The sequence below is a fragment of the Orbilia oligospora genome (assembly GCF_000225545.1).
Source record: "Orbilia oligospora ATCC 24927 unplaced genomic scaffold scaffold00043, whole genome shotgun sequence".
NCBI classification, from domain to species: Eukaryota; Fungi; Ascomycota; class Orbiliomycetes; order Orbiliales; family Orbiliaceae; genus Orbilia; species Orbilia oligospora.
The window spans coordinates 2,171,725-2,190,859 of NW_011645600.1; the positions used below are offsets into that span (position 1 = coordinate 2,171,725).

Sequence of the window (19,135 nt, forward strand, 5' to 3'; positions counted from 1 at the left end):
ATGAATTGTGGTAATAATGCAGGTGAGGTGGGGTGAAGAAAAACGAAATGAGGGAACCCCGCGAATCAACGAGGGATTGTGAAGAAGTTTGAATTTCCAACGTTATGTGCATCCCAAAAAAAAAAAAAAAGGAAAAAAAGGTTTTTCTCGACGTTTTTGTTGGTTTGCCGCCGGCGCCGTCAATTAACGGGGGGACTCGATGCATAGAAGCGAGAAAAATCACCGGGTTCTGTATGGAATCCTGTATCGGCCACAGAGATTTATCCGAGGTCAGGGAGCTGTCACCAAGCTACCGTAAGCTAAACTGTTAGACTGTGTGTCTCGGAACTTTGCTATGGCCATGTGGCCGGGCATTCGCGCAGGTTCGCAGATTCGGTTTCATGCATACTCTCTCTCCAATCTGATGTAAGTCAGTACATCATACTATGTAACTTCTTAGGATAAATCGGAGTGGACCTGATATGGCTATATTACTTAATATGGGGGGCCACCGGACGAAGCCTTCCCTTTTACTATGATTACAATGAGGTAAAAGAAACACCACCACACCGGTCTAATACCCGTTGGCAGATATTTCTATGGAGTAATTGCCCACACGACTCTCCAAGTTGACCGATTTGTCGACTTCATCCCGGCAAAGTTTATATCAACCTGGAAGACTCCAGCTTTGACCTCCCCGGTTTAGAATTCTTGTTCAGGCCCTTCTTCTCCATTTGGTCTTATAGCCCAGACCCAATTCGATGGCACTACGTCGAAGTTATATTGAAATAAGCGTAAAAAGTGGATGCTCTCCAGTAGTCTATAGCTGCTATACTATCATCAGTTTCAATATTATATTTTACTCATTAAGAAGACATTTAGGCCAAAGCCGTCTTCTCCACAATTCCTGATTGCCCCCCATCTCGATCTCGCTCTGATGCACTTAATCTGGTGGCACCTGGGACTCGAGATGTGATAGCAGTAGCACCAGCAGTAGCAGGTCCACTTTGTCCAGCTTCAGCTCTCATTCCCTCGTCGCCAGCCTGCTGCACCCGAGTCTGCAATTTAAAGCTGGAACCGCCGTCCCACCCCAGCCAACCTTTCGCATGTGGGCCTCTCCCCAATGCGACCAACAACCCCAGCACCGTAATTCCCACACTGGCACTTCCACTCGCTAGCCAGCCTCCGACAGCATACGTCTTCGCTCCGATGCCAGTGCCCATAACCTGTATCGTATGTGATCAAGGCAGACTTTAGTATGTAGTATCATCACTTTTATCCGACATCTCAAATGAAAAAAACAAAAAGACGTTTAAACTTCGGCGTAGCTTTCCGCCCTCGCTTCCAATTTCAAGGATACGAGAAGCCATCTGCGGGTTTAGCGAAATAGCGGCTGACTGATGGTCAAAGGACCATTTCCCATTCGCGAAAAAAGCCCGCTACATAAAAACCTTTTTTTTTGTTTTTAACTCTTTCGAACCTTGAAATTTTCCCGACTAAGGCCTTTTAATAACCTGCATACGAAGATATTGATGATCCATGAACCTGGAAGCTTAAGCAGGAACATATCTCCTACGGATGTAACCATGGACCAATGCACATGTACAGCCAGACCAGTCCATCGGGTTCTATGACCATAAAAAACAATATCTGCACAAAAAAAAAAAAAAAAAAGCCAGTGGCAGGAATATGCAGGTCACCAGCCAAATAACGTGGCTTTCTTACTTGCAGGCAGGCAGGCAGCAGAGATATGTATATTGAATAGTAATTAAAAAAAAAAAAAAAAGAGGAAGTACTAACCTGTCCAATAAACACCGAGAGCATATACACGCTATTAATTCTATTCCTCGAACTCGCATCCAACTGATATATCCCCGCTCTATTCGCAACTTGTGCCGTAGATATCCCAAGATCTATAAACCAAGCCTGTAAAACCGGCGCCGCAACGGTAGTCTTCCCGGCATAAGTTCCAATAACTTGCCCCAAAAGCACCGTACCAGTCCCCAGGATCACCGAAAGCTGTGGATGAAACCGATCGATTACGTATCTAGCCGTCCAGGGGGTTACCAAAATCGCTGCGATGCCGATTAACCCGAACAACCCGATTATGCTACTGGAAAACTCGTACGGTGTCGAAGCTAGTAAAAACGTTAAAGTAGTCCAGTAGAGCATAAACGTAGCTGCTAGGAAGCCTCCATTAACCGATGCCTGAACCAGTAGAGGATATTTGAATACTAGCTTGAGCATTGATAACAACATGCTAAGATAGTTCAATCCAACGTTTTTGGGAGGATAGTCTGGCATGAATAGCCATAACAAGCTGAAAATTAGTAATTGAACGCCGAATCCTAGCCAATAAACCCCTCGCCACGTAGAGTACTGAGTAATGACTCCAGATAGCACTCGAGCCAGTAGAAGTCCGAGCTGCAGTCCCGAAGACACAATTGCGATAGATGCCGCTTTCCTATTTGCCGGTGCTAAGCTAAACCATCTTCGTTAGCTCTCTATCAAGCATATTAAAATCAAGATCCATGTCAATCTTAGCGATCCCTGACTTTATTTTTCGGTACGGTTGATCGGCTAGGGCCCAGATCTTGGGTATGCTCGAGATTATGGATCGATATATTAAAATCATCCTCTCTCAAAAAAAATACAGCCTCAACGTATCATCCCAACTATGGCGTGACAATCAGACCACCCACCAAGTCGGTCCTCCTTCACCTCGCCGTAAGTTCGTAAACATGTAATGTGCCTGGAAATCATATCACAACGAGGCGTCGATGTTTCCGGTATGCATCACAGATGATATCAGATATCGACCCTGTGGAGTATGTGCAAGCAGTCAAGCAAGCTCTAGCGATTGTCTCAACCCCCAAGCACCTTATCTCCGTAAATTACTCGAGTAATGTAGCATTGAAACCCTACCGAGAAGATAATCAATGCAGGGAGCCACGCGGTATCCTCACGGCTGAGCTGTATCAGATCGAGCAAGGTACCCCCTTGCATAAAAAAAAAGCACCCGATATCAGTAGCACCTGCAAACGGATCGCATAAAAAAGAACAAAAAAATGACCAGAATCAATCGATGAATATACCAAAACGTCAAACAAAATAAAAATGTTGCATACATACTCTCCAACTAGCGGTAGCATTAACTGTGGCGTTACGGTCGTCAACCCAACCATGTAACTCAATGCGGCGAATACACTAAAGCTCTTCGTTAAAGTGCAGCCGAGCCACATTAAAGTCGTAAAGAGAATCAAAACCAGCGTCAATGCTCGTCGTCTGAATAAGTCTCCGAGTGGGGTAATGAAAAAGAGTCCGGAAGCGTAGCCAGCTTGCATGACATTCGGAATAATGGAGACTCGTTCGTAGGTTACATTGAAGTCCTTGGCCAAGATATCCAAGATTGGATGATTGTAGTAGAGGTTCGCGACGGTGAAGGCTAGTTGACATCATTAGTATGAACTAGCTTAAACCATTACATAGGGTTTATAATGCTTTTTCCTCATGAGTTTCGGTTGCGGATCCGCGGAATGTGACCTTGGTGACACAAAAACTCCGTCTAAGATATTCAGATCAAACCCCAAAGCATTCTAGAACACTAAGAATAAAAGTAGGGAGAACTTACTTGCCGCAAATGCAAATAGTAGATTTAATGCCAAGTTAAACTTAAATTCCTTTTCCGGATCATACCGACACCGTCTAGGAACATAGCTAAGAACGTTTAGTATGTTCTCTACCACTGTCCTTTTTTCCTGCGTTGATCCTGTTGCATTTTCAATCGATACCTCATTGCCGCTACCCGAGGTCGATTTCGAATCGATATCCGCAACCCTTACAACTTTCTTCTCGATGTCGCCACTATTATCTATCATGATTGGAGAAATATTATAAATAAAGAATGAAGAGAACCAATTATATAAGAAACAACTAATATAGAGTAAAGTGCGAACAATTAAAAAGCGAACTTCGAAAATTCACAAACGTCCAATCCCTCAAGCTGAAAAAAAAACTCGACTTTTTTTTTAGTTGATTTATAACACCTTATCAGGGGGATTTAGCACTAAAATCCGTCCGCAAAATTTATACAGGGAGTTGAAAATTCGCCATAGTGGGTCCGGGTTAGTTCCACGAATCAGAGCCATGTTGTGTGAAGCTTGTAAGATAGTGATAGTAGCCTCTGAGCTCGTACGTAACATTGAACAGGTAGTTTAAGACTTTTGGATCGATAGTGCCGATTAATCCATCGAATGTCACCTACCCGACATAGAATAGGAAAAACTCATTGAAATAATGGCTAATCTATCGGATAAAGCACCCTTAGGGGTTTTTAATGCAATTATATCGTATTCTAGGTAAATAAGCCTCGAACTGCGATCCGATAGCTAGAGCTTCGAAGAATCTGCCCCGGTCCCATATATATGTAAAGTTCACTAATCTGTCATCCTCCGCCTAGGACCCCCCTCGGACAAGGCCGGTTCCCTATAAGTATGAACACGAATCTACAATACTAAAACCGTTTGGGAAAATTACGTTAAGTTGAGCCATGTAAGTAAGTAAGTACTTAAGTATTTAGTCAAATTAACTTGCAACAATATCGATCTCGCCGCCGCGCTCCCAAAAGATACTTATGTAACCAGCAGACAATGGAGAAAAAAAGAGCACCAGTAAGTTAACAAAGAAACAATGATATCATGATACGCATCATCGAAATGCATAAGAAAATAGCTACTAAACATAACGTAAATACTCGAAGTCGTAAGTTGCTTTGGGGAAAAAAAAGCCCTCCATGGATCCAGCAGCAGCCGACATGACCCCGCCCATCACACCGAATGAAATCAGAAACTCCAAAACCAGGATCAACGTAAATACAAAGATTCCCACCATGAGGATTTTGTGCAATGAAATGTAAGGAAATATGTAAAAAAAACCGCTACTAGGAAATTTGTAAAGAGAAGTGAAGGAATATTAAAATGTACCTTGGGTAGGGTAATACGAAAGTAAAAAAAAGGAATTCTTTTGGGCATAATGCGGTCAAAGGGAATTCGTTAACCTCCAGCACATTAGTGCAGTAGGGGTCATGAGCTTTCAAAGTTTAAAGTTCATAAAGAATCTTTCAAAGCAGGGGTAGAATCGAATAACGAAACCAAACACTTGCAAAGGGTCGTGAGTTTCATAAGGGCAGAGTAGTAAATAAAAGGTAGTTTTTTTGTCGAGATGTTTTAGGAGTATTTCAAAGAATGAAAAGAAAAGCGTAGCTAGGATAATGAATTGATGGTCAAAGAAACTTTTTGCTCCTATTTCTAGGGCGGGGGAATCGTGCCGGTTTTGAGGTCATGTCATAATCGTCGTTAAGGTCGTGAAAATATTAAATAGAATAGGATCAAGATATGCATGAAGAGCATGAAAGATGATAGGAGCATGTATGATGTGGGGAGGTATTAAGCACGATGCTTAAGAATCCACAATCTCTGATTTGATAGATTGTCGAAGATCGATTTTGAAGACTCTCTCGAAGTCCTTCGCATCTACAGGAAGGAACCAGTTAGTCATGTCTACAAGAGAGGGTGGGTAGTAGTCAAGCAACTATGGATATATCGTACCTTCACGTCCGCTGAACAGTAGCTCCCAATTACGGTAAGCTCTTGTGGCCCACGTATCAGAGAAAGAAACCAAGTGAATGGAAGACAGTTGCACTCGGGCGCCTTGGCGTGAGAGCCACCCCTTCTGGAAGACGTGTGGTGAAACAAAGGCAGTCCAGACTGGAAGCTGATTGTAATCCCCGTCCTTGACAAAAGCAGCGAGCCTCACGGCGCCGGTACCCTCGTCGCGGAAGACACGAAGGTAGTGCTCCCCACCTTCATCATCACTGATGAGACTACGGTACCATAACACACGTTAGTATTTTATACATCCATGCGTGGGGGTGTGAGGGGTATAGCAGAGGGAAAGAGTACATACCCACTGAAGACAACAAACTCTTCATCCATATCCATCTCATGGTCAAGGTCCGGAGGGTTCCGACCGAGTTGGCGAAGAACCAAGAAGGTCATGTAGAACACCACAAGATCTGCAAGCACGGACACGTATATCAGCATCAGGCGTTCCATAACCGTAACTATGTTCTGCACGAGCATGCATCAGGGGGACACGAGATTGGGAGGGGTTGGGGGTTCCCAAACACGAATCAAATCAATTACAGATAACGTACCTTCGATATTACCGAACGACAAAGTCGCCCACTTCGTATTCTTGAAACGGAGATGCACCAACGGGCCTTCCCGCCAAATGGTGAGCCAGCCCATATCCAGCGCTGAATGGTAGCGCTCAGAGCTGGTTCGTCGGCCAATCTGGCAGACAATCCTCGTCTTCTGTGTCTTCTTACACCGCCAAAATCGGATGATGAAATCAGAAGCGAATTTCCTATGAACACGTCAATATGCGTCTTGGGCATGGAGGAGGGGGAGGGGAAAACATACATTTTAAGAAGCTCTTCCTCGGTATCTTTGCGAAGAACCTCCATTGGTCGGCCGAAGCACTGAGAGCCTTTGTTGGATCTGAAGGATTTTGTCAGCGATATCCACAATTACAACGGGAGGAAGACAGAATTGACATACTCCATATCCAGGAATTTGGTTTCTCCGAGCATACCCTCGAAGACTTTGGATGCCCAATGTTCAGATCGCTGACGACGTTCGGGGAATGTTTCCTCTCCAACCAAAACATTCAAGTTCAATTTGTGAATATTTGGCTGAGACTTTCTTCTCGTATATGGCCTGTGAACAGGGACCAGAGCATCCATACGGCTCGTGGGTCCATATCTATAACGGTGATCTGAAGCCTGTGAAGAATTCGATCCTTCACCATCCTCATTATTCGGGTCGATATACTGAACAAACTCCGTATTCCTAAGCGGCTGATACGCCGTCTTCGGTCGGGGAGGAAGAGTATTCATAAAATGAGGATTAGGAGGCAATCGCGTGAAGCCACGATCGAAATAACCCCCTTCGTTCATAAACCCCCCGTCGTGCATCCTCCCAGAAAATGAATTCGATCGGTCGCGTCGTGAAATCGGAGAGACAGAACTAACACCAGAGTACCCTGACCATCCAGAAACCCCAGAGTGAGGTGAAGTCGGAGAACGATAGCTAACTGGTGATAACGATCTGTAATCAGGCGGGGACTCTGGCATTCTGTAGTCGTCGAAGCTGAGCCTTCGCTCAAAGTCTTCATATAAAGGACTAGTAGCCTGTCCACCCGCACTATGGGCATTTGCATGCAAAGAGGCCAACAACAGAGACATGCCCTCCTTATGTGACTCGAGCCGGGCAATCAACGCTGTCTCTTGCTCCTTCAGCATCCACGCGATTTGCTTAATGCAACTCCGCTGCATTGCACCTTTGGTAGAGCATGCAGCATCCAATTCCTGCGCTATCATCTCAACCTCTCTCAAAAGGCCGGTGGCATCGCGAAGGATTGCACCAAGCTGGGCGTTGAGCTCCCCGGAGAGGACCTTAAGCCCATAATTCCTCGCAGCGGATTCGAAATGATGCATGGTAGAGCATAGTCCGTAGAGGCCACTGATAATTCCAGTCAACTCTGTAGTCGCCTCGGGAACCTGCCCCGCGAATTTCGACAAAGACTGGCCCACATAGGCTGCATTGGAGCAGACCGTGGAAATAGTAATCAACGGTGATGAAGGCATCCTGGCTAGACGCGGACGTCTTGAGGTCGAAACCTCAAGACCACTCATTTGGGCGTCCAATTTTGTTGTTTGATAAATATCCCACACTCCAAAAGCGCAACCACCTGTCGTTCCGCCAATGTCGGTATTTGGATGAAGCTGTGTATTTCTGAACGAAAAAGGCCCTGCCGAAGAGATGAGGGTGGTCGACTCGAATGATTTTTGGGGCTAGTCAGAAATAAATATATAGCGGTGGTAGTAGTAATAGAGTAGTAATAATTCTTTTTGATGTTCTCGAAGAACTCAAGGTGATAATATAAGGACTGAAAGATATGTCGGTGAACCGGCTCACAACCCTGCTGACACTATCTCTCTTCCCCCTTCCTATCCAGAAAATATAAAGACCCTCCCTCTCGAATCGACAAGCTTCTGGAGGCAATATTAAGAGGAAGAAGAGAAAATAAGAGCGAACCCTAAGAGGGGAAAGTCGAAAGTGGGGTTTGGCCACTTAAGCATGCAGGCTATCGGTTTTCTTGTCGGACCTCTGCTGCAATAGCACGTCGACGACCAGGAGTTTTGTCGACCAATTCTCGCTCGCCTACCAATACTAAAGCCGCCAGCGCACCTACACAAGCAGAGTAGCAGCAGATGTCAAGGAAAACACACGCATACAGGACGCAGAAGAGCCTAAAGGTACCGATCGATGTAATTATAATCGCCGGTGAAAAAATAAATCAAGATCGCAATTGGTTTGATCACAATAAAAGACCGGAAAAATGGTAAAGGAGAGTGAATTGTTCAACATTCGAGAGCTGCAGAGCAAAGCGAAGCAAAGCAGAATGGTGGTGGGATAACAATTAACAATTAACAATTAACAATGGTCCGAAACTTCCGTTACTCTGTGGGAAAGCAAGAAAGCAAGCAAGCAAGCAGGTCTTCTCATCACACAACCATGACCACCACACTCGCCCTCCAAAATGTTGGTTGGCGATGTTTTTGCACTAATGGCTTTCTCCTTGTCAGGGCCGAAAAAAAAAACTTCCGGCCTGGTCGTTTTTACGCTCTGCATACAACTTAATTAATACGAACACTCAGCAATTTAATCATATTTTTTATCCCTCCTTCCACAAACCGTTTTTTTTTTTTGTCTGTGTATCAAAGAAATAATATCACCCAATGACAGCCGCTGCGGGTGAATCCTGATATGCGGTGACAGAAGAGAAGAGAGGAGTTGACAAGATAACACCATGGGAGCAGTATACTAACGAGACCCAAGCATCCCTTCCCTAAAGAGGAGAGGAACCCCAATGCAAAGCTCGCAGCTCACAAGGCCCCCTCGTATGGTCATTTGCCAACAAAGCTCTACTCAAACGATGCTGCACAGTCCAGGTATTTGCATGATGCGGAATGGAATTGGCTCCAAACTTGGAACTCATGTCCTTTTCTTGCCTAAGCAGAAAAGCATGTGGGAGGGGGAGTTCCCCAGCTCGAGAGACGATAGGGCAAAGCGCGTGTCAACTAGCGAGCTATCAAGTGGACGCTGCATACAGGAAGAGAGACAGGTGTGTGGGATTTGCGATGCAAGATGCTCCCATTGACACGCTATCATCACGAAACTTCTTTTGGCGTTGACATGAGATCTCTCTCCCCTTCAGCTCTTGTGCCGAGGGGATTATTCGATTCTCTCCGCCGCGATTCGATTTAATTGCAGGCACGGTATAACAAGCGTCTCACATAGGTAACTCGGTCTAGGTAATTATAGACACAAGCGAAGTTAGTAAATTTAACAATTGATCACGAATTAGTAAACCATTGAATGGGAACCCAAAGAGGCCCATGATATACCGTATACAGCACCCTTCCCACCCTCGCCCCTCCCACATTTTCGATCCATTGCATAAAAAAAAAAAAAAAAGACCTCGAACCTCAAAGAAGCCTCTTTCCCCACTCTCCAACAGTTCCCCATTCCATAAACACCCACCGGCCAATTGGCGAAAAGCGAACACAAACCCCAGCTTGCACAGCCCTAAAATAGAGCTCTCTTACCGACCGATACTTGTCCAGGCTAATAGCGTAGGGTACCCAATCGCTGGATCGAACCATTCTCTCTTGTGTTATGGTTCCAAGCTAGCCAGCTTGTTTGCTGCTTGCTTGCTTGCTAGCATGCTTGACAGCCGTGGAATGTTGATGTAAGAAGTAGCGAGGTTCCTCATTCGTCGACTTCGGTGAATTTTCGGCTATCAGGACGGCCTCATTGGGGAAAGATACGAGAATAAAGCTAGAAATAACGATAGCTGCCATCGCAAGATACATATATATCTCTGGTATGTAAGTAAGTACATGCATTGGTACAGAAGTATGTAAGAGGTACACAGTACTTACCTACATACAAGCTAACATCGTCTCGTCTGCAGCAGTTGCTGCACCTCGAACTTTACCATCCCAAAAGACCCAACCCCCAATGAGGCAAAAGACCGAACAAAAAACACACCCAAAGCAGAGTTTTCCAACATTACAACAACACAATTCGTTATCCAATATCCCTGTCGACAACTGTTTCAAATAGATTACTTTCCCTTCTTTCCCTCTCTCGATTGCATCTTCATTCAGCTGAACGGCAAAAGAAAATGGTACATATCCACGCGGAGCCATCTGATGCTCCCCTTGCCTCTTGGATTCATTCATTCATTCATTCAATACTGTACAAGAGCAAGTGATCTATGATATAATAATCACATAAACACGCATACCATCTTGTGATCGATAGAAGGAAAAAATATATCTGTAAGGCATGTTTCAGATGTTCTAACCTTCCATTCCCGTCCCAGTATCACTCAGTTTTTCTGCCAGCCTTGTAGATGAAAAATCTGGATTCGTTAAACCATGCCTCTCGCTATCCTAAAAAGTTAAATTTAGTAATCCGCGTATCTTCCGATCATCTGGATTGGTATCTGTCCGGAAACCAAACAAAACGAAAAAACGCGGAAGAAGCGTGGGTTCCGAAGTTCCGTCTACCATCGAAATACGAAAACCCACTAAAACGCGAGGTATTGCACAATTAAGTTTTTTTTCTTTCATAGTAGACGTAATGAGATAATCAAATCCAAAAGCTAAAAACGTCGTTTAAAACTACTAAAATGTCGAAAGTCAATTATCGACGTGCAGGCTAGACAAACTATCATCCCTTCCGAGACATGATTGCGTCTTTTTTGCTCTCGATGCTCATCGCGGGCGTATAATTACTACTACATAGTAAATCATGTCTCGGAAACTAGCATTAGTTAGTATCAGTATAGTTCTGTGTGATATACTACGTAGAATATATGATATATGATATCAGAAAAGAACCGTTACACCACCAGACCTAAAAGAATCAATGCGGAGTACGGAGAGTCGACGTAGGATTAGATCCTCTAGTACAACCATCCTCGATCGAACCAAGCTTCAGTAGTAACACCGTTAATCTATCAGAGGCTAGGACAAAAGAAGGGCATTACCATCGATATCATAATATCTACTACAATCGATCCATATATATCATAAAAATCCCTACAAGGTCACCACCGATCACCATCCCTTCCCATATATCCAACCTCGTATATATACGTACGTATATACTTCGACATGCCGACATGAACATTAATTCGGCATCCCCCCAACTGACTTTCGAAGATCATGCAGAATGAATATGAAATATGCACGTCAAATGCAGCCTGAAAAACAAACCAAAAAAAAAACCGTGAGCTCCTCCTCAAAACGTATTTGCATTTGATCACATTGAAACGTTTCGGTCACCGTCACACGGCCTTACCCCAGACGTGGAGGTCTAAAGCCGGCGTCGGCAGCAGTAGAACCTGTGGCTACAGCGGATTCGTTCGTGGGGCAAACCACCATTCAATGCCTTCTTTTTTCTTCCCCTTCTTACTGTAGAGCTCTGATAAAGAACGCGTCGACTAGGGTAGATATTGTACGTAATATGCCGGTTGCTGACAAAGGAAAGGGTTCTCTCCCTGCAGAACAGGCAGGCAATCAAGAAATACCCCAAAAAGGTTTATATTGAACTGTCGGTCATCGACGATGTATATATCCATATAAAACTATAGCATAGAAGTACCGATTCGAAAGTTTTTTTTTTTTCAAAAAAGTACGATAGGATTGATTTACGACAACTAGCAGGCAAGCATACTGGATTCGACATACATACATACATACATACATACTACATACACCTATCTATATCTATCGATCTAGGATAAACCTGTTTCCAAGATGCACGAAATCCCGAGAAGCTATAGCTATCGAACACCGGATAGAAAGAACTTTTGAAAGGGCTTTAGAGGTCGACAGGAAACAAGCAGTCACCGAATCTATGGAACCAACACTGCCTGCAACATTTTCTCTTCGCCACAAATTCCTGCAATATTAATGTTGCCTTCTATCCAACCATAAGTTGCCTCTACGTATACACTACCACCCTTCACCACCGTCTACGTGAAGGAAGTATATGCAGTTGGAGTTTCATTCCGTGCCAGGGGGTCCAAGTAAACTAACTAACCCCTCACGAAAAGCCAAAGAAGCTGGAGATGCATGGCACGTCTAGATCGAAGTTAGGGGTCACGATCATAGACGAAAGGTCTAGTCTAATCTACGGTTCGCATGCAAGAGGGAACGTCTCTGAAAACGGCCCAGCCCACAAATTCAAAGAAGAAGAAAAAAAAAATGAAAAAATTTCCGGAATTTGAATTGATCCCCTTAGAAAGCAATGAATCCATAAAACCTGAACCATATCCCCATGCGTTAAAGAGAAAAAAAAGGAAACGAGACCACATATAAAGGTACATGAAGCGGAACAAGAGAAGTATCCCGAAGAAGGCTCAAAGCGTGAAATTTCAGTTTTTCAGTCAAAGGTGTGGAATGGCATTAAAAAGAGGCTTGGGGTTTCTTGTACGTTAAAAAGGTGAACAAGCCGCCCTCCATTAATTTTGGAAGCCTGCCTCCTATTTCTGTTTCCTTTAAAAAGGGAAAGAGAAAAAAAGATGCCATAAGGTATGAAATTACAGATATAAGCTCCCGCAGAAAAACGAAGCAACAAGAAAGAATCAGATTAATATTGATTTAGTCGTCATCCTCATCCTCCTCTTCGGCACCACCACCCTACATTGGACAGTTAGCATCAACATCGTCAAGAGCGTTTTAAGGGTAAGTAGAATATAAGTTTGACATACCTGGTAGGCGATCTTCTCATCTTCGTAACGTTGCTTGTCAGCCTTAGCCTTGTCCTCATAAGGCTTGCGCTGGGCAGTGGTGAGTGCCTTCCAGCGTTCACCCAAAACTTTGCCGACCTGGCCTATGACGTGAAAGGGAAAAGAACCGGTTAGCAAATCCGATGCAAAACGGAGTCGGAAGGAAACATGCCATTTCCCTGCGAAGTGGACATGGGAATTCTTTGGATTTAAACTTACCGAAAGCAATGCCAGGGTTCTCAGCACGGACGTTCTCGCGCTGCTCGTTGGCGAAGAACATGTAAGCAGAGAGACCACGCTTTGGTGCGTTAGGATCTAATAACAGGCGAATGTCAGCAGCTGTCTGGAAATGTCTGGGATTCAGGTGATTTGAACAGAATGCAACAAGGTGACGCGTTGCAGGTTTTTTTTGCAGACGATGCGATGAGATCCCGCAGGATCAAATCGGCAAAGTCGCTAGCTATCACATTTGATATAGACCAAAAAAAAATAGCTAGATTGCCTATCATGGGTAGAGTAGCAAAGGGACAAAAAGAGATAAAGAGCTTACCCTTCTTCTTCTTGCCAGTTCTGGTGGTTTTGGCACTTGAACGCTTAGTATCCTTTGGCATTTTGAGAGATGTGTTGTTGCAGTAGTAGTAAGGTCTGCTGCGTAGATGAAGGCGGTTCTATTCTATTGGGTCGCGACGAGGAAAGCGTTAGTAAGAGCTATTGCTTGATTTGTGATGGATTGCGATGCGATAGCAGAAAATTGGGAGAAAAGGATAGGTGTAGCAGCTCGGAAGACTAGACGCGAACATGATGCGAGAACTTCCGAAAAGAAGATTTTTTTTTGGAAGGTTGTGCGCTGATGGTTGGTGTCTTTTGAGGTCTTGAGATTTTGGGGGAGATATACGCGATGAGTTGAGTTGAGGTGATGTCGCTGGTGAAGCGTGAGAGCGCGGAAGGGCGACGACAAGCAGCAAGCAGCAGAGGATGATGTCGACGACAAGACAAGACAAAAGGGATTGGAAACGAAAACAAAAGAATCGGGGATAGAACGGGCTTACCTTGGACGAATAAAACCGGGAAACTTAGTAGAAAAATGGGGACGTTGAGAATTTTGAATTTCTGACGATAATATAAGAAGTCAGTATGGGCGACTTGTATGGGCCATATAAACTTATGGGTTGTTCGTAGTGTTAGGAGAGTGAAGGGCTTACTCTTTGCTGGTTTGTATGGGCGAGTTTGTATGGGAGGGCAGTTTGTATGGGGGGAACAGAAGAGAGGGAGAAAATGGGAGGGAGAGAACGCACCACTGTATTTTGTATGGGCAAAAAACATGAGGGGCAATCACAACGGACGGACGACACAAAAAGCAAACATGCCAGAAAGAGAGAAATATTACGCTGGAAACAGAGTCCACAGGGAGAGAAAGGGTGTGTGGCCCAATCCCCCCCATAATACTGCTGCTACCGCTCACTACCACATACATACAAAAGTACTTACGCACGCTACATTATGGTACAATCCATACATATTATTTTGTTTGGCACACACACACACACACACACCCACGCACAGAATATTATTACTGGTAGTTACAGTGTACACCTACATACCAGCCAGCCATAGAAACCGGTTGTATACACATTGTACTTCCATACATACATCCATATTTACGTTGCTAGATAGGTAGGTCCTCCGTATCTATTGGAAGTGTATATGCCCCCTTTATTAGGTATACAATCTACATGGCAACTCTCTCTTCCTCTCTCTCTTTTTACAGATTCCCCTTGCAACAACCACCCTTACAGACAACATGAAGTAAGTATCCAGGTACAACTCGGTAGCGAGTGTGTTGGGAGGTACATTCATGTCACCTTGTGTGTGGAGAACGCGAACACGAAAAAAAACATACCATCCATTTATTATTCATTTTGTCGGGGACAAAAAACAGACAAGGACTCCCTTCCTCCCTTCTCCTCCTCCTCCAATACTAGCCTGTACATACTCTCTCACATTAAGTAGTTGCCTGCTAAATCACTCCCCCTACAAAAACTCGCCCTGCCCGTCCACCCACAAAAAATTCCCTCAGAATGGCTGCACATATTTCCATCCTTTGGCTGCTGGCGCTGTGGTAGGCTGGCTAAGAACAGAAGTAGCTAGTAACCAGCAGGAGGTAATAAGGACAAAGGGCATAGCTACAGCCTGGAATGTGCTTTTTGATTTCCCTTTGACATCCGGAGATATTTCATTAAACCCTTGGCCCGCCTAAGGTCCGGATCCTGAACGCCCCTCACGTGATTCGACCTGATATGTTCGATTCGGTCCTTTGTGCTACCAGCCTCTTCCACCTTTCCAACGGCTTTTTCCCTCGTTAGTCTGACTTCCATGTTAGCCAAGTTCTTGAGTATTTTTAAGTACTCAGGTAGTGTACTCCGTACATGCTTTACTTTTATTACTTTTATTTTACTTTTTCGTATGTGGTAGATGTACATACAATACCCTCGAGGCCGGTTGAACCGGGCAAATAAGAAAAATTGCTGTGCAGTGGGTGCACTCTGTAGTTAGGTACTTTGGCTATCCTTTGTTCGATATCGGATTTACCCCTTGTACCTGCTAGTACATACATACATACATACATACATACCTCGCTCAGAATCTGCAGCCAGAAAGGGATGTTAAGGAAGCCGTGCACCTCATGCAGCATGCGCTGTCCGAAGACGCATTTCTGCTCGCAGCTTATCGATATCAGGAAGCCGTCTCTGTCGCTGTCGTCTGTGTTGCGATATGTAAACCTTGGTGTTTTGTTTGTCCCGTTTGACAAGAACGGACACCAAAAAAACATGTGTTGCTGGTGTTGTCCCAAAGTGGCGAATTTGTTGCTTGACGGAAAACCAAAACAAACCACAAGCGGCTCAACGTCGCGACGTGCATGAACATCGACACCTCAACTCATCTAATATTCATATTTTTCCCTCTCCCTCTGTCAACAGTGACTCGTAGTTTGCCGTAGCAGGCATCACGGCTTCGCTACCACAATCCCAGTCATAACTATAACCACCGCTAATTGCCACCATCATCATCACCGCAATCGCCATATATCGAATAGACACTTTGAGATAATAGTACTAGTTAATCCGCAGGAGACAGGGGCGGCAACGCTGTTTCGTATGCGACCATTGTCCAACAAATGCTGTTAGTAGCATTAGAATTATCGTCCAGGAGACTGTCCCACCCCCCCGCTATTCTACTGCTGCCTCTGTCGATATGAGCAGCAGTAATAATTCAAACTACAATGCCCGGCGAGGTTATGCGACAACAACGACGGGTGAATCCCAAGGGAATTATGTATCGTCCAGTCTAAGGCGCTCACACCTTTATGGGAAGCGTGGGACCTTGTTGAATCTGGGCGGTACTGGCACCGGCGCCGAAGATACTGGTTCTCTCTCGTCTAACGCATATTCTCGGCTCGATGGGACCCGGCCTATTAGTAACAGTCAACCGTCTGCATTGCCGACTGCGAGTGAGTATTTTGCCCGGGAAGCTGCTACATCGGTGGCACGGTCTAAATCACCGGCTGTCCCATGGTCGCGGACTGCCTCGAGGTTCAAAATCAACGGAGTCCCTTCGACGTCATCTTACGGTCTCCCACCGACCCCGGAGAGCGATGTTTCGGTATCGAGAATAGCTACCCCGCCAAAGCAACGAGACCATCAATTCAACGTTGATATGATGCAGAGGATGACACAGCACGCAAAGATATCGCCACTGAATCAGTATAATAATCTAAAGAAGGAACTGGCGGAGGATAATCTTGTCGTTGATGGTGCCAACGTGGATAGGCTGGTGGCACGGGCCGGTGAACGGGTATCTGGAGCAAATTGGGGATATGAACCAACATCAGGAGACCAATTGTCCTCAAGGCGTGTGGCATTTCGATCCCCGGAAGCGGTGGAAGGTGCGAGGGAGGCTTCTCGGAGGCTAAATGGTGCCTCTACCATTGATCGCCCGAGTAGTCTGTATGAGCCAGCACCCAAACCGGCTGAACCTATCAGCTCGAGACCTGATATGTATGCTGAACTCAAGCGGACATTGAGTGAGAGCTCCAGTGAAAGACCAAAAAGGGTGGCGCTGCCGCTTGCAAATCAGAAACAGCTGCCTCCTTTATCCCCGGTACACAGACGTCATGTCGAAATCAGACCTAGGAGGCCGGTTGCTGGTTCACATTCCAATACTCCTTCTCCAGTCCAGAATGACTACTATCCACAGGAAAATCGACCTAAAACTTCCCAGGGAGAACCTGTCGACTGGCTAGCTGCTGCTCAGGGTGTTGAAGAGAAACCTAGCACAAGGAGAAGACAGCGTCCGCTATCAACTGGGACACCGCTTACAAATACTGCTAGGGGGACTACGAGACAATCTGATCAATTCGGCGGCGAACTGAAAAGGGGGGGAACGGATTCGCGGGCTATAGCGCCGGCGTCAAAGCTGGTTGAGAACGTACCACAAACCAAAACCGAACCCCGGATATCACCTGTAGCCAAGCTGCCATCGGCTCTTAGTAATAGCTATATGCAGCATGATCTCGTTGATTTCGTGTCGGAGGATGACTTGACATTGAATTTGACGCGTGAAAGCAAACCACCTATTGCTTTCAGAGGAACTCCTGCGGCTAATACCAAAAAGCCTGCGGCGAGCAGACCGAGCAAAGGGCAGGATGCTTCATTTCTTCAGAGCACAAAGAAAACTGACCCGGACGAAACGCTGGACACACTTAGACAGTTAAGCCGGCTTTTGAGTGGGAGTACCCCGAATAAGGATGAGGGGCGAAAAATACTCGAACTTGCTGCGGCAAGATCGAATAAAAAAGCAGCTGAAGCAAAGCAAGTGACGAAACCACCAGTTATAGCTGATGCTCGGCAACCCTATAAACATCAATCAAGACCACTGTCAACAAGGAAGCAGAATCCACAAGGTGTTGGTCCAAGTAAGCTTGACTTTGATCCTAAACCTGTTGACCCTGAGCGTTATAAGGACGTTGGGTTGGCTAGCATCCTCAGCAACCAGTCAGGTCTAAGACGCACACCTGCTTCAACACACAAAACACAACAAAAACCTCTCAGGAAACCAAACTTTCACAAAAAACCATCGACATCATCGACATCAACCTCCACCATCAAATTCGAAGACGACTACGAAACTGACGACTCCCTCGATAGACTCTTAACTAACGACACTGATTACGCGTCTTTGCTCAAACCTGCTGCTTTCGAAGACGAGACTTTCCTTCAGGGTACCATTCAAGTCTCGGACCAGTCAATCTCCACAATGCCACAAGACTTTGAGACGCTTGCTCTCCGCACCAAAGTTCTTAACAACCTTCAAACCGTCCAACTAGATATCAGAGAGACGCGAAAGGGACTCGAGAACATCGAACGAAGATTTGGTCTTCTTGAAGACGAAGGTATGTTGGCCAAACTATCAGGGTCTCCTGCAAAGCCCACGGCTCCAGAGCCAGCAACAACTGCGCCTCCCCGAATTATTATGATCAACCGGCGGAGGCAGCGACCTGCTGGAAAGCCTCTATTCCAAAAGCCGTGGACATTTAGAGACTACTTTTGTGCCATCCTCTTCATCGTTTTGGCCCTTGCCGCCATCGAATTCAAACTATGGTAAGTTCGACATATCGGCGCATCCTTGCATCCTAGCCGGCTTCTCGCTAATTTTACTGAATAGGTCCGACACGATCATCCCTCAATACTCTCGGGTATCTTCCGATGAGTGGTTCGCAAAACATCCCGTTGGTTCTTACAGACCTGGAGGGACCTTCCGAGCGGTTATTCAAGCATTCGTCTTGATTGGATATGGTCTCCTGTACATGCTCGAGCAAACCCTTGCGATGATATTGTGGATGCTTGCCGGGGTTCAATGGCTCGAAATCAGGGTCATGGACTCGATAGCTCCACCACCACCAGGGGTTGCAGAATATGCAAATACGACCCTCGTCTCGACAATGATCCCGACCCTGACATCAACTTCTAGCATGACTACTACGGAAGTTTTGGTTTACGGCCAGAACATCGCCAATGACGTTCAAAATGCTCTTCCGGCACTATAGAGCATTGCCAAACAGCTCTTTGCGTCTAGGAAACAAGTAGCTACTATACCACCACCGCCACCACAACCTCTCTACCCTGTACACTTCTTCAAAAATTCAGACTGGATCCCCGTCTCAGAGAAA

The 19,135-nt window shown here is 45.4% G+C and overlaps 4 protein-coding genes across 4 annotated transcripts; 1 reads left to right on the plus strand and 3 right to left on the minus strand.

Moving 5' to 3' along the window:
• Window positions 1-857: 857 nt before the first annotated feature.
• On the minus strand, window positions 858-3,857 carry AOL_s00043g648 (uncharacterized protein; the record flags this gene model as incomplete). Its single annotated transcript, XM_011121134.1, has 4 exons — window positions 858-1,205; window positions 1,780-2,461; window positions 3,112-3,424; window positions 3,611-3,857. The coding sequence occupies 4 exons, from the start codon at window positions 3,855-3,857 to the stop codon at window positions 858-860; spliced, it is 1,590 nt and encodes a 529-aa protein (XP_011119436.1).
• A 1,579-nt stretch (window positions 3,858-5,436) lies between these two features.
• On the minus strand, window positions 5,437-7,735 carry AOL_s00043g649 (uncharacterized protein; the record flags this gene model as incomplete). The annotated part of the gene is made up of 6 exons (XM_011121135.1): window positions 5,437-5,510; window positions 5,586-5,860; window positions 5,944-6,052; window positions 6,194-6,405; window positions 6,462-6,539; window positions 6,600-7,735. 6 exons carry the CDS (start codon window positions 7,733-7,735, stop codon window positions 5,437-5,439), a joined length of 1,884 nt encoding a protein of 627 aa, XP_011119437.1.
• Window positions 7,736-12,781: 5,046 nt separating this feature from the next.
• On the minus strand, window positions 12,782-13,520 carry AOL_s00043g650 (uncharacterized protein; the record flags this gene model as incomplete). Its single annotated transcript, XM_011121136.1, has 4 exons — window positions 12,782-12,820; window positions 12,892-13,013; window positions 13,129-13,224; window positions 13,460-13,520. The coding sequence occupies 4 exons, from the start codon at window positions 13,518-13,520 to the stop codon at window positions 12,782-12,784; spliced, it is 318 nt and encodes a 105-aa protein (XP_011119438.1).
• A 2,641-nt stretch (window positions 13,521-16,161) lies between these two features.
• Window positions 16,162-19,012, plus strand: AOL_s00043g651 (uncharacterized protein; the record flags this gene model as incomplete). The annotated part of the gene is made up of 2 exons (XM_011121137.1): window positions 16,162-18,566; window positions 18,631-19,012. The coding sequence occupies 2 exons, from the start codon at window positions 16,162-16,164 to the stop codon at window positions 19,010-19,012; spliced, it is 2,787 nt and encodes a 928-aa protein (XP_011119439.1).
• Window positions 19,013-19,135: the final 123 nt, after the last annotated feature.